Raw genomic sequence first — 14,977 nt, 5'->3', positions numbered from 1 at the left:
TCAGCAGGAAATTGAGAAACAAATTTGAAAGGAGATCTCAGTTATCTGTAAGAATAATAGAGTGTTTATGGTTGGATTCCAAACATAGATCAGAACTGCCATAGTGTTGAAGGTTTAGATGGAGAGGAATTTGTTAATGTGCACAAGAGGATTTTCTGATTCAATACGTGGATGTACCGACTGGAGAAGATACAAAACTTGACTTACTCTTGGGAAATAAGGCAGGGCAGATGACTGAGGTGTCAGTGGGGGAGCGACCATAGTTCTATTCGTTTTAAAATAGTGATGGAAAAGGATAGACCAGATCTAAAAGTTGAAGTTCGAAATTGGAGAAAGGCCAATTTTGACGGTATTAGGCAAGAACTTTCAAAAGCTGATTGGGGGCAGATATTCGCAGGTACAGGGATGGCTGGAAAATGGGAAGCCTTCAGAAATGGGATAATGAGAGTCCAGAGACAGTATATTCCTGTGAGGGTGAAAGGAAAGGCTGTTAGGTATAGGGAACTTGTGTACCTGGGTCCTGGGGAGTATTGCTGAACAAAGAGACCTTGGAGTGTCGGTTCATAGCTCCTTGAAGTGGAGTCGCAGATAGATAGGATAGTGAAGAAGGAGTTTGGTATGCTTTTCTTTATTGGTCAGAGCAGCAAGTCTATGAGTTGGGGGGTCACGTTACAGCTATGCAGGACATTGGTTAGACCACTTTTGGAATATTGTGTACAATCCTGGTCTCCGTCCTATTAGAAGAATACTGTGAAACTTGAAAGGGTTCAGACAAGATTTAGATTACCTACACTATGGAAACAGGCCCTTTGGCCCAACAAATCCACACCGACCCTCCAAAGAGTAACCCACCCAGATCCAGTCCCTTACCCTATATTTCTCCCTGACTAATGCACCTAACACATTGGCAATTTAGCACGGCCAATTCACCTGACCTGCAAATCTTTGGACTGTGGGAGGAAACCGGAGCACCCGGTAGAAACCCACTCAGACACAGGGAGAATGTGCAAACTCCATACAACAGCTGCCCGAGGCAGGATTTGAACCTGGGTCCCTGGCACTGTGAGGCAGCAGTGCTAGCCACTGTGCTGCCTCGTTAGCAAAGATCTTGCCAGGGTTGGAGGGTTTGAGCTTTCGAGAGAGGCTGATTAGGCTAGAGCTGTTTTCCCTGGAGTGTCAGACACTGATGGGTGACCCTATATAGGTTTATAAAATCACAAGGGGTATGGATAGGTTAAATAGACAAGGTCTTTTCCCTGGGTTGGGGAAGCCCAGAATTATAGGGCTTAGGTTAAGAGTAAGAGGGGAAAAATTTAAAAGGGATCTAAGGGACAATTTTTTCATACAGAGGGTGGTACATGTATGGAATGAGCTGTTAGATGAAGAGGTGGAGGCTGGTTCAATTTCAACATTTAAAAGGCATCTGGGTGGGGATGTGAATTGGAAGGGTTTAAAGGGATATGGGCCAAATGCTGGCAGATGGGGCAAGATTAGGTTGGGATATCTGGTCGGCATGGATATCTGTACTATACATCTCTGTGACTCTATGAAAGTGCAGGTCAATAGTTTTCCACCGAAGCCAAGTGGGGAGATGGAATAATTGCTTCTTCACCGCTACGATCACTCTCATTCCTGAACAGGGTCACAGTCTCAGCATCACGTTTTCCATCGAATACTGGGACACTGCTCCCTCTGTCCAGCAGAGACAGAGACGTCTATGCAGACAGTCCAGAAACACAGGATGGTATTACCATGTGTCCCTTGATATCTCTGATTAATCCCATTGCCTGTGGGTTTGATATCTAATCCCACCTCCAGCAGAGTTTTGTGTTCAGAGCCTCCTTGGTGATGGTGTTCTGTCTAGAATACAAATCAAAATAATGTTCTACCTATCTCTCCAACTGTTTTTTACATTCGATGTTGATTTTCACTGATGTTACTTTCACTGAGGCCACTTTGTTTCCTGAGGGAGCTGGTGCCTTTTCTGCCTGATTGCTCCTGTATTGGAGAATCGCTGGGTATTCTGACAGAGCAGTAACTAATTGTCATCGCTTTACCACTCTAACAGTCTTCACTTTGAACACTTCCTCATACATTCTGAGTTTTCCTTGGCTCAGATTTGTCTTGGGATCGATGAAAGTGGATCATTTGGCTTCAATGACAGATTCCACCCCAGTGTGATTATCCTTGAACCAAGCAGCATTTTGCTCTCAAACTTCCCGTACATGCAGCGATTGAAGGAATCTTTTGCTGTTAACAAACCTGGCTTCTATTGAAATATAGTGCACGTATCTAGGGAACATCTTCACCTCCCTGAGGTTTCTAGGAATAAGCACCTTTCGATCGAGTTAAAGTTCACACTACACCAGGTTATAGCCCAACAGGTGTTTGGGAAGTACAAGCTTTTGGAGCGCTGCTCCTTCGTGCTAACCTGGTATTATGTGATTTTTAACTTTGTCCATACCAGCGCCTCCACAGCATCATTTGGTAGGTCTGTCATCCCACCAATGGTGGCATAGACTGTTCTAGTTATGTGCTCACATTAACCCTTTCAATTACAGTTTGCTTTTCTCCTACCTCCTCTCCCACCTCTCCCTCTTTCCACCCCCCCCACCCCACCGCCTCTAGTTGCTTAAAACATATTACATTTCAAACATTTCACAATTCCAATGAATTTGAGACATTAATTCTGGTTTTCTCTGTGCAGAAGCTGCCTCACCTACGAGGTCTTTCCAACATAGTCAGCCTTTGTTTCGGTTTCTAGAGTCTGCGATGTTTTGTGATGGGGAGGCGTGACGGTGTTTGGGGGTTGGAGGAGAACATGGAGTTGTTCGTGTGTTCAGGGCCCCTCACCCCCCCTTGTTATACCCGCTGGCTAGGGATATGAGGTTGGCCCATCAAAGACAGCTCGCAACAACTGAATCACAACCCTCGACCCACAAGAGATCCAGAGGGCTTTGCTACTGGATGCCTTAACTGGATCTTGAATGGCTAACTGGGGACTGACTCACTCACTCTCGACAGGAATTGCTCTCCAAATGAATTCAATTGTAAACATTCAATTTGCTCAAAAGCTCAATGTGCAAACAGTTGATTAATTCAATTCCATTCGGTCAATAAAAGGCAGCTTCCTGTGATATGATGGCGATGTTTGAGGAGAGATTATCAGAAAAACAGAGGGTCTGCGCCAGTCCTGGTGCCAGGTACCCACTGCCGCTCTTGCCCTCCTGCTGTTGGGTCACGGATGTTGTTGGCTTGTTGCGCCCTGTGAGGCTGTAACTCACTGATTGAAGAAAGCCTCTCTGGAGATTCCAGCATCGATCCTGGGTTACCCCACTCCCTGCAGCAGCGCAGAGGGAGGGCAAAACTGTTGTAAGTGCCATCTTGCAGACATAACATTAAGTAAAGGGCACATCTGCCCACTCAGATTCACGTAATAGATCCCGTTAGAGGCAGGATTCATCCTTGGAAACAGAAGAAAGGCACTGTTGAAATTCTTTACCTTTTAATATAATTCTCCATATGACTATGGAACTGGAATCCAATCACTCTGGTCATAGAAGGTATTGGGAGGGCTGTGGGTCATTTGAGACCCTTAAGTGGATAGGAGAGGCCTGTGATTGGCAGTTTGACTCTCCGGTGTATTGGTGAAGGGGAAGGTTCAATCAACTGTTAGGAGGTGGAGGTTCAGGGGTGAGGAGAGGGTGGTGTTTCTCCTTTCTGGGCTTCCAGACCTCCCCATCCATTTATATCCTGTCCAACAGGGTCCCGACTCCCTCAAACCCCTTCACCAATGGCCTAGCACTCGGGACACATCAGGTGGGAATGGCTGAGTTGGACTCACATAGAATCATAGCATCATAGAGGTGTACAGCACAGAAACAGATCCTTTGGTCCAACTCATCCACGCTGAGTGGATATCCGAACAAAATCTAGTCCCATTTGCCAGCACATATCCCTCGAAACCCTTCCTATTCATATACCCACCCAGTTGCCTTTTAAATGCTGTAATTATACCAGCCTCCACCACTTCCTCTGGCAGCTCATTCCATACACGCACCATCCCCACTCACTCTAAACCTATACCCTCTAGTTCTGAACTCTCCAATCCAGGTAAAAGACTTTATCTATCTATCCTGTCCATGCCCCTCAGGATTTTATAAGGCCTCCCCTTGACCTCTGATGCTCCAGGGAAAACAGCCCCAGCCTATTCAGCCTCTCCCTATCACTCAAACACTCTGACCCTTGTAAATCTTTTTTGAACCCTTTCAAGTTTCACAACATCCTTCCGACAGGAAGCAGACCTCAGCCCTTCACTCTGAATGTCCGGCCACCCACCCTGACCTGGATAGTGAACCCTTCCCTGCAGGTCCAACCACACCCAGAGTCACTGTGGCCCTGGAAGACTTGTCGATCCCAGGTCTCTGGTGATGGCATTCCTGGTGAATTGCCACTCCCTCGGAGACACTGAAGGGCAATGAATAACTGATGGCACCTCGTCCCCAGTTAATGGGAGGTTCAAGAATTCCACTCCGGTGCCTAAATCCTGGGGAAGGCCTGATGATGGGCAGGAATGCACAATGGGTCTTCACTAATGGAGTCATGGAAGACATCTCTACCTATAAGGCAGGGCCCCCAATATCAGGATTAAATTCCAGCCAGAATCCAGGAAAACAGGACATTCCAGCAAACAGAACTAATTTAAACTGCAAGCTGCACATTCTTTCTTCCATCCTTCACGTGTCTGCTGCTCAGAGCAGGCCCCAGCCCTGTACTCTGCCAATGCTTTATTCTGAGTGATTTCCCTGGCAGGTTTTATTGACAGTGGTGGTATGTGCCTGCTATGTTCAGGGGCAGGATGTGGAGTTAATCCCTGAAACAGCACCAGTTCAACAACAGTGAAATCTGGGCTGCTGGCATCATCCCCACCATCGGGTCTGATTAAACACCGTCTGACAGGAAGACAGGGTCAAACTGACAATAAACACGGATAATTTAAACAGCATCTGATTGTAAACAGGGTCAATTTAAACAGCGTCTGCCTGTAAACAGGGTCAATTTAAACAGAGTCTGACGGGAAACAGGATCAATTTAAACAGTGCAGACAGTAAACAGGGTCAATTTAAACAGTGTCCAACAGGAAACAGTGTCAATTTAAACAGCGTCCGACAGGAAACAGGGTCAATTTAAACAGTGCAGACAGTAAACAGGGTCAATTTAAACAGTGCAGACAGTAAACAGGGTCAATTTAAACAGTGTCTGACAGAAAACAGGGTCAATTTAAACAGTGTCTGACAGGAAACAGGGTCAATTTAAACAGTGTCCGACAGGAAACAGGGTCAATTTAAACAGTGTCCACCAGGAAACAGCGTCAATTTAAACAGTGTCTGACAGTAAACAGGGTCAATTTAAACAGTGTCCGACAGGAAACAGGTTCAATTTAAACAGTGTCCGACAGGAAACAGGGTCAATTTAAACAGTGTCTGACAGTAAACAGGGTCAATTTAAACAGTGTCTGACAGGAAACAGGGTCAATTTAAACAGTGTCCAACAGGAAACAGGGTCAATGTAAACAGTGTCCGACAGGAAACAGCGTCAATTTAAACAGTGTCTGACAGGAAACAGGGTCAATTTAAACAGTGTCCAACAGGAAACAGGGTCAATTTAAACCATGTCTGATAGGGAACAGGGTCAATTTAAACAGGGTCTGATAGGGAACAGGGTCAATTTAAACAGTGTCCAACAGGAAACAGGGTCAATGTAAACAGTGTCTGACAGAAAACAGGGTCAATTTAAACAGTGTCTGACAGGAAACAGGGTCAATTTAAACAGTGTCCGACAGGAAACAGGGTCAATTTAAACAGTGTCCACCAGGAAACAGCGTCAATTTAAACAGTGTCTGACAGTAAACAGGGTCAATTTAAACAGTGTCCGACAGGAAACAGGTTCAATTTAAACAGTGTCCGACAGGAAACAGGGTCAATTTAAACAGTGTCTGACAGTAAACAGGGTCAATTTAAACAGTGTCTGACAGGAAACAGGGTCAATTTAAACAGTGTCCGACAGGAAACAGGGTCAATTTAAACCATGTCTGATAGGGAACAGGGTCAATTTAAACAGGGTCTGATAGGGAACAGGGTCAATTTAAACAGTGTCCAACAGGAAACAGGGTCAATGTAAACAGTGTCCGACAGGAAACAGCGTCAATTTAAACAGTGTCTGACAGGAAACAGGGTCAATTTAAACAGTGTCTGATAGGGAACAGGGTCAATTTAAACAGGGTCTGATAGGGAACAGGGTCAATTTAAACAGTGTCCAACAGGAAACAGGGTCAATGTAAACAGTGTCCGACTGGAAACAGGGTCAATTTAAACAGTGTCTGACAGGAAACAGGGTCAATTTAAACAGAGTCTGACAGGAAACAGGGTCAATTTAAACAGTGTCCGACAGGAAACAGGGTCAATTTAAACAGTGTCTGATAGGGAACAGGGTCAATTTAAACAGGGTCTGAAAGGGAACAGGGTCAATTTAAACAGTGTCCAACAGGAAACAGGGTCAATGTAAACAGTGTCCGACTGGAAACAGTGTCAATTTAAACAGTGTCTGATAGGGAACAGGGTCAATTTAAACAGTGTCCAACAGGAAACAGGTTCAATTTAAACAGTGTCCAACAGGAAACAGGGTCAATTTAAACAGTGTCCAACAGGAAACAGGGTCAATTTAAACAGTGTCTGATAGGGAACAGGGTCAATTTAAACAGTGTCCAACAGGAAACAGGGTCAATGTAAACAGTGTCCGACTAGAAACAGGGTCAATTTAAACAGTGTCTGACAGGAAACAGGGTCAATTTAAACAGAGTCTGACAGGAAACAGGGTCAATTTAAACAGTGTCCGACAGGAAACAGGGTCAATTTAAACAGTTTCTGATAGGGAACAGGGTCAATTTAAACAGGGTCTGAAAGGGAACAGGGTCAATTTAAACAGTGTCCAACAGGAAACAGGGTCAATGTAAACAGTGTCCGACTGGAAACAGGGTCAATTTAAACAGTGTCTGATAGGGAACAGGGTCAATTTAAACAGTGTCCAACAGGAAACAGGTTCAATTTAAACAGTGTCCAACAGGAAACAGGGTCAATTTAAGCAGGGTCTGATAGGGAACAGGGTCAATTTAAATCGTGTCCAACAGGAAACAGGGTCAATTTAAATAGGGTCTGACAGGAAACAGGGTCAATTTAAGCAGGGTCTGATAGGGAACAGGGTCAATTTAAATCGTGTCCGACAGGAAACAGGGTCAATTTAAATCGTGTCCAACAGGAAACAGGGTCAATTTAAATAGGGTCTGACAGGAAACAGGGTCAATTTAAGCAGGGTCTGATAGGGAACAGGGTCAATTTAAATCGTGTCTGACAGGAAACAGGGTCAATTTAAATAGTGTCTGACAGAAAATAGGGTCAATTTAAACCGGGTCTGACAGAAAACGGGGTCAATTTAAACAGTGCATGATACTCATGAGTGGATATCAGATCTGGCGTATTGGCTTAATATTTCCATTGATGTTAAACCAACTGCAGGCATGTTGTGAGGCTGAACAGCGCTGGAGATAGTGGCCTGGGGAGTACAGAATGGGAGAGAATTGATCTGTCTGAGTTGAGACAGCCTCCCAGTGACCAGAGAGGATACTCTGGGGCTGAAAGAAAGCAAGTTCTCAATTGGAGAATGAATTGACATCGGAACAGGTCGGATTAAAGGCAGATGGCTCTCAGAAACAAGAGACTCAAAATTGTTGTGAAAATCTAACAGATGATTAGAAGGGCAGGTCCTCAGGAGGAACTGAAGTTAAAAGCCCCTTCCCAGTTTACACTCCATATGCAGTGGTGATGGAGTGCATATGGAGTGCATGTCAAAGGTGCACGTCTTTAGGCAAGATAATCAAGTTTAATTTGGGAAAAAATGGTTTCAAAAAGACTATAAAGATTGTTGAGAACAAACATAGTTGGGGTTCCCTTCTGTATGTTAAGCCAATTTTAAACTTGTATTTAACACTGTGAAAAACACAGCTTCCCAGTAATTGTTAATTGAATGTGCTTGCTGTGCTGAATATCTGGCCACCTTCTTCATGAGGACAGTGACTAGCTTTGAAAATTATCTCATTAGTAGTGAAGTGTTTCAGGAGATCCAAAGAAAGCTGATAGTGCACAAAGCGCCTCACAAAAACTATGCACACGCATGAGCATCGCATTATTGGAACGATGAGATTGCATTGGAGAGAGGGCAGAGCAATTTACTAGAATGTTCGAGGGTTGAGGAACTTCAGCCTCAAGGATCGAACTGCAGAAGGTCTCCCTGGAGAGGAGAAAGCTGAGAGGAGATTTGATCGAGGTTTTCACACTCATCAGAGGGCTGGATAGAGTGGAGAGGCTGAAACTGTTCCCTCTTGTTCAAGGAACTAGAACTAGGGACAATTTTCTCACACTGAGGATGGTTCCTCTGTGGAATGAACTATCAGAGGAAGTGGTAGATGCACTTACAGTTACAGCATTTAAAAGACATTTGGACAGGGACATGAATAGGAAAGGTTTAGAGGGACATAGCCAAATGCAGGCACATGGGACTACTTTAGTTTGGGAAACTTGGCCAGCACAGATGAATTGAACTGAAAGGTCTGTTTCTATGCTGCATGACTCTATGAGTGGGCATAGATCTTAAAGTGGTGTGCAAAAGAAGCAAATGTGATGTGAGGAAAATCTTTCCACTCAGCGAGTAGTTAGGCTAAGGGGATGGACTGCTGGGAACTGTGGCGGAAATAGGTTCAGTTGAAGCCTTCAACAGGGCCAATGGCTATTTGGTTAGGAATAGTGTCCAGGGATAGGGCAAAAACACTGGAGATTGGCAGTCGGTGACGATGAGACAGTTTGGGCACACTGGACAGAAGGGCTTCCTTCTGTGCTGTGACACCACTGTGATTCTGTTAACAGTGCTGCACAACTGCAATGAATCATTCACCTCTGGTTATATCTCTCGGCAGATGTTGAAGACGCACTTTGGGAATCTGCGTAAAGTGGGGTCAGAAGGCTGCCTGCTGGACTGTGAGTTCCTACCCTGGACGCGGCAGATCCTGCCCTGGTGTAAACACTCAACGGCTGACTGCCAGGAGGGGGCCAGGATGGAGGTGCCCGCCATTGAGGAGGCGAAGGTGGTCGTCTGTGAGGAGGGTCAGAAAGTGACCATTCCCGAGGTACGGATCGAGAAGGAGTACAGTCTGAGTGTCGACACGCTGCACCAGCTGGCCAGAGACAGCTATGATGAATCAGACAAGAGCTGCGACAGCCTGGGGCCTGGGGGTCAGGACACGGCCTACCGGCTGGGGGTGGACGACCTGGGCATGTGGCGCACCTACAGCGATGGCAATTTGGCACGCGACGGCGAGAGGCGGGACTTCATCTCCAGCAGCCAGCTGAAAGGCAAACAGAAAACCGAGAGCGGCTGGAGTCTGCCGTCGCCAAAGACTCTGAGGAAAGAGCGGGCATTGGCAAGAGTGGCAGCCGCCAAGGAACACCTACGCTCCATCTTCACTGGGTCCCGCAAGGTAGGAGGCAAAACTCCATTGCGGAGGGGAGGTGATGTGTGCGTGTAATTTTACATTTGGATTTCCAGCAGGCATTGGTTAGGACTCCACATGAGCCTGTTAATCAGATGAGAGCCAATAGGGTTGATAGAGCATTGTCTAACCCACAGCAGCCAGAGGGTTGGGATAAAGGGGCCACTTTCAAGATGGTGACCTATAACTAGTGGAATGCAACAGAGATCGCTGCTGGGGTTGGCCACAATTCCTGACAATCTATATCAATGTCTTGGATGAGGAAAGTGAGTGGACTGTTGCCAAGTTTGTGAATATCAGAAAAATAGGTGGGTAGGCAAATGATGAGGATGACATAAAAAATACGCAGAACGATGTAGATAGATTAAGTGAGTGGGCAAAACTTGGCAGACGAAATACAATGTGGGAAAAGTGAGGTTATGCACTTTGGCAGTAAGAATGGGGGAGCTGAATATTATTTAAGAAGGCTGCAGCCCGAAGGGATTTGGCAGTTGTCAGAGACATAAATCAAAGGGAATGGAATATCAAAGTAACAAGGTCTTGCTAAAACTATACAGGGCAGTAGGCAGACTACAGCTGGAATACTGTAAACAGTTTTCGGCCCCTTCCCGGAGGCAAGTCACACTGGCAGTCCACAGAAGGTTCACTGGGACTGATTCTGGAAATGGAAGGACTGTCTTATGAGACTGAGCCAGGACTTATTGGAATGCAAAGGAATGAGGGGGGACCTTGGTGAAAGGTACAAAATTCTTAGAGGACTTGACAGGGGAATGAGGAAAGGTTGTTTCCCTTGTGGGAGAGTCTCAGACCAGAGGGCATCAGCTCAGAACAAGAGCTCTTCCATTAAAGACAGAGATGAGGTGGAATTTCATCTCCCAGAGACCAGTAAATTTGTGGAATTCTTTATCACAGCAGTCGTTAAGAATATTAAAGGCCGGGTATACAAATTTTTAATCAGTAACAGAATCAAAGGTTATGGAAAAATACAGGAATGTGGAGTTGAGATCAGCCATGATCTTATTGAATGGTGGAGCAGCCCTGCTAGACTGAATGGCTGACATCTGCTGCTATGTATTATGGTCTTAAAACATGAAGGACCTGCTTTCTGTCCGCGGAAGAAGGGACCCAGGTGAATTGTACCACACGACAAAGTGATTTGATTGGGTAGACACCAGAATGATTTTCCTCTTCTTGTCCGTTTCACACTCTGTTCATCCAGTCCCACTGACCTACACTGGCTGCCAGCCCAGCTCATTCACCACTTGGAAACCATGTCTTCCAGGTCTCTCCCATCCTTCTCCAACAGCTCCACACCCCCCTCAGCTCCCACGCTCCTCTCATTCCGGCCTCTCAAGCATCCCGGATTTGAATCCTACCCTTATTGGCGGACAAGCCTTCCCTCTGTCTGCCTTTTGGCCTTGCTTTCCCCATTTAAAATGTTCCTTCAAACCTTTTGACTAGGCTTTGGGTCATCTGTTCCGATAGCTTTTTATGTGTCAAATGCTTGTTTGGTAGCTCTCCCTGGGAGAAAGAGAGGACTGCAGATGCTGGAGATCAGAGTTGGGAGTGTGGCGCTGGAAAAGCACAGCAGGTCAGGCGTTCTCCCTGTGAAAGACCCTTGAACATAGATACTCAGTGTTGGTGTCTGTACTGGTGCGAGTTCACAATATAAAATGACCACCGATAAATCCAGCCATGGATTCACAAAAAACATCTTCACTCAAGAGAATGGTGAGAATGCGTGTGGGAGGGTCTAACGTGCAGTAGTTGAGGGAACACATTTGAGAAAGGGGGCAACAGTAAGATAGAATTACACCAAGGGCACAGATAGAATTTTTGTGCTGGGATCGACCTGACGGGCTATTTCCATACTGAAAGTTTCTGTGTGATATTTTGAACTCAGATTGGGCAATGGGCCATCAGGGGGCGGAGGCATGGGGCTTGAAATTGGAGCTTGGGCAGAGGCAAGGCTCTGTTGCTGCCTATTATACCAACTTCCTGCCAAGCTGTGCCAGTCAGACCGTCAGAAAAGGGGCTCTGCGAAGCTGTCTAACCAGGACCAACACAGTTCTGTCAGCTCTGTGCGACTGCACTCCAGTCTGCAATCAATCTCCTTCTAGGCTGGATAAGTACTCTATAAAGGAAGAGGATGGAAAGAGGGAAGGCAGACCTGATGAATAGTGCTGAGCTGCAGATGCCCACAGGGAGTAATGCTCAGTGCGGAGGCGTTTAGACATTCCTGAAGGACACAGGGAGACTCCTTTCTGACTCAGTGCATCGTGCTTGTTAATACGAGCGCAAAGTTGTTTAATAAATTCACCAGTGACATTTTCACAGTCTCAGCTCCAAGCATTTCACAACCAATAAAGCGCTTTTATTAAAATGTGATCACAGTGTAACAGAAGAAGCATAGGAGCTGGTATTTAATCGGCAAACTCCCACAGGCAGCTGTGAAAGACGGATGGAGTAAACCTGATTTAGTAACATTAATGAACTTAGTTTATGCTAAACTGTTTTAAAACACCAGTCCGGCACCCATCCTGCCTGCATCTCTTATTAAAGAATGGAGGGAATCGTGGTTCCTTGGTGCATTCCCCATGGCAACACCTAGACCAATCAGCACCCTTTTCTCATGCAGTATAAAATTTGCGTTCCCTTTGAAATGTGGCATTCGTGCACGTTTCCTCCTGATATGAGATGGAAGAATACATCTCCATTCTTCAGAAAGAAGAGATTTACTTGAATTGAGAAGGCAGCCCATCGTGATTCAAGGGATGGACAAGAAAATGCTGGCCCAGCCCATGTCCCCTGCATGAATTCTTTAAAAAAAAGTCATTCCAGGATGTTTGCATGTGGGACAATAATCAGAAGGCAGGAACATGAGGTGACTGACAGACAAATACGAAGGAACTTGAGGGACATTTGTATTCAGGGTTCGGATTTGGAAGCTGAAAGTGCAGTGCATGCAGAATCAATATTGGCTTTCAAATGGGAAACTATTTTCATTTTGATTTTGTTTGATTATTGTCTCATGTACCTAAAGACTGTGAAAAGTTGTGTTTTTCATGCAGTACATGCAGAGCAGGCCATACAAAGTGCATTAGGGTCATAGAACAGAGAGAGGAATACAATGTCACAGCTGCAGAGAAGATGCACAAAGAGTGAGGTCAGCATTAACTTTAAAACGTAAGAGGTTGATTCAGAAGTCTCATAACAGCGGGGAAGAAGCTTGTTCTTGAATTTGTTGGTATGTGTGTTTAAGCTTTTGTACCTTCTGCCAGATGGTAGAGGTTGGAAAAGATTATAATCAGGGTGGGAGTGGCCTTTGACGTCGGCTGCCTACCTGAGGCAGTGAGAAGTGTAGATGGAGTTAGTGGATGGAAGGTTGGCTTGTGTGATGGACTGGGCTGTGTTCACGACTCTGTAGTTTCTTACAGTCCTATGCAAAGCAATGGCCATACCAAGCCATGATGCAACTGTTTCGAATGTTTTCTGTGGTGCATCTATAAAAATTGGTAAGAGTTTTTATGGGTTAGGGTTGGGGTTGGGGTTAGGGTTAGGGTTAGGCTGAGGAATTGGAGGCATTGTTGTGTTTCGTTGACTGTCACATTAATGTAGGTGGACCAGGACAGATTGTTGTAATGCGGCAATGCAGAGGAACAGCGATAGCATCCGACTGACAGGACTGTTCATTGGCGGAGCTAGCCCACACTGGATGGGCAGAAAGGCTGCTTCTTTGCAGCGCTGGGATTTTGTCAAGTGAGGTCCCAATATTAGGCATGGGCATGGGGCAAGAGCTCTGCCAGCCCTTCTCAAATGGGCTCTTAAGTACTTGTCAGTCATTGTGACAAGACAGTCCTTCAGGTTATTCCCTCCCTTGATGAATGGGACCTCTGGCAGTGCAGCACTCCCTCAGTACTGCAGCAGGAGATCACATACTCACACCTTCACCGTGGCTGAGCCACATGAAGAGGGAACTCAGTGCACACTGACCCAGCTCACAGCTGTCTGAGGAAGGATCACATTACAAACTCCCTGAAGCTACCCGTCTCCATCACTGTCCCTGAGCCCTCGGGATGTTCCCCCAGAATATACAACAGCTGAGAGACTCATGTGACGTTGAGCTTAGCTCTTGAGCTGACATGGAAACAGGATCATTCATCATAATTGGAGCTGCTTCACAGTTGCCCTTGAATGAATGACTAGTTTTATTGTCACGTGTAGTTTTCAGTGAGAAAAACAGTAAAATACAATGAAAAGCTTTCCTACTGTTGCCACAATCTGGTGCCATTTTAAATGGTTTTAAGAATTAAGAAAAAAATATTATTGCTTAAAGAGAGTCCATTAGTCCTGAGCTAGCTCATAATCAGTGACACCTGCACTGTTATCCCTCCCCCACTGCCTCACCGCCATCTACACCGGACCCAACCAACACCACAGCCACGACCCTTCAGGTGTCATCTTTCATCGCTGGGCCCATTCTCCCCTATCAACGATTCACTGGCATCTGCCACCAGACTCGCCAACATCAGTCACGTCTCTCGCAAATGGCTGCCCCCTACACCCTTGTCAATGTCACAGTGATGCCCTTTCGCCATCTTTTCACCACTGCCAGCGCCAGGCCCAATCAGTCGCCCAAGCACCATCTTCCATCATTTCGTCAACATTGCCAACATTGCCTCAACCGATTCCAACACCAGGTCCCGTGTTTGCCCCGAGCCCACTCTCCCCCATCACGGGGTCCACCCTGAGACCATTCTCCCCCGACCTGAGCCCATTCTCCCCCCACCACAGGGTCCACCCTGAGCCCATTCTCCCCCCACCATGGGGTCCCCCCTGAGCCCATTCTCCCCCCACCACTGGGTCCACCCGGGGCCCATTCTCCCCCCACCACAGGGTCCACCCTGAGCCCATTCTCCCCCCACTTGGGGTTTACCCTGAGCCCATTCTCCCCCCACCACAGGGTCCACCCTGGGCCCATTCTCCCCCCACCATGGGGTCCACCCTGGGCCCATTCTCCCCCCACCATGGGGTCCACCCTGAGCCCATTCTCCCCCCACCACAGGGTCCACCCTGAGCCCATTCTCCCCCCGCCATGGGGTCCACCCTGGGCCCATTCTCCCCCCACCATGGGGTCCACCCTGGGCCCATTCTCCCCCCCACCACGGGGTCCACCCTGAGCCCATTCTCCCCCCACCATGGGGTCCACCCTGAGCCCATTCTCCCCCCACCACAGGGTCCACCCTGGGCCCAATCTCCGCTGCCTTTCACCTTAAAATAATGTCTGTTTGTCATTGACCCTTCAATTCGGAGAAAGTGTGGACTGCAGATACTGGAGAGTCAGAGTCGAAAAGTGTGCAGCTGGAAAAACACAGCAGG

At 46.7% G+C, this 14,977-nt stretch overlaps 1 protein-coding gene across 5 annotated transcripts in view; it reads left to right on the top strand.

The window, feature by feature from the left end:
- The window catches only part of LOC140455204 (regulator of G-protein signaling 3-like), a 147,338-nt gene that overhangs the window by 74,049 nt on the left and 58,312 nt on the right, over nt 1–14,977 (top strand). For all 5 annotated transcript variants that reach the window (XM_072549918.1, XM_072549920.1, XM_072549917.1 and 2 more), the window contains one exon: nt 9,026–9,586. In XM_072549918.1, the coding sequence (XP_072406019.1) occupies nt 9,026–9,586 (561 nt within the window). The remainder of the gene's footprint in view (nt 1–9,025; nt 9,587–14,977) is intronic.

This window comes from Chiloscyllium punctatum, chromosome 30 (genome assembly GCF_047496795.1).
Source record: "Chiloscyllium punctatum isolate Juve2018m chromosome 30, sChiPun1.3, whole genome shotgun sequence".
Lineage (NCBI taxonomy): Eukaryota > Metazoa > Chordata > Chondrichthyes > Orectolobiformes > Hemiscylliidae > Chiloscyllium > Chiloscyllium punctatum.
The sequence above is the reverse complement of the archived record's forward strand: the minus strand, read 5'-3'. Positions and strand labels throughout refer to the sequence as shown.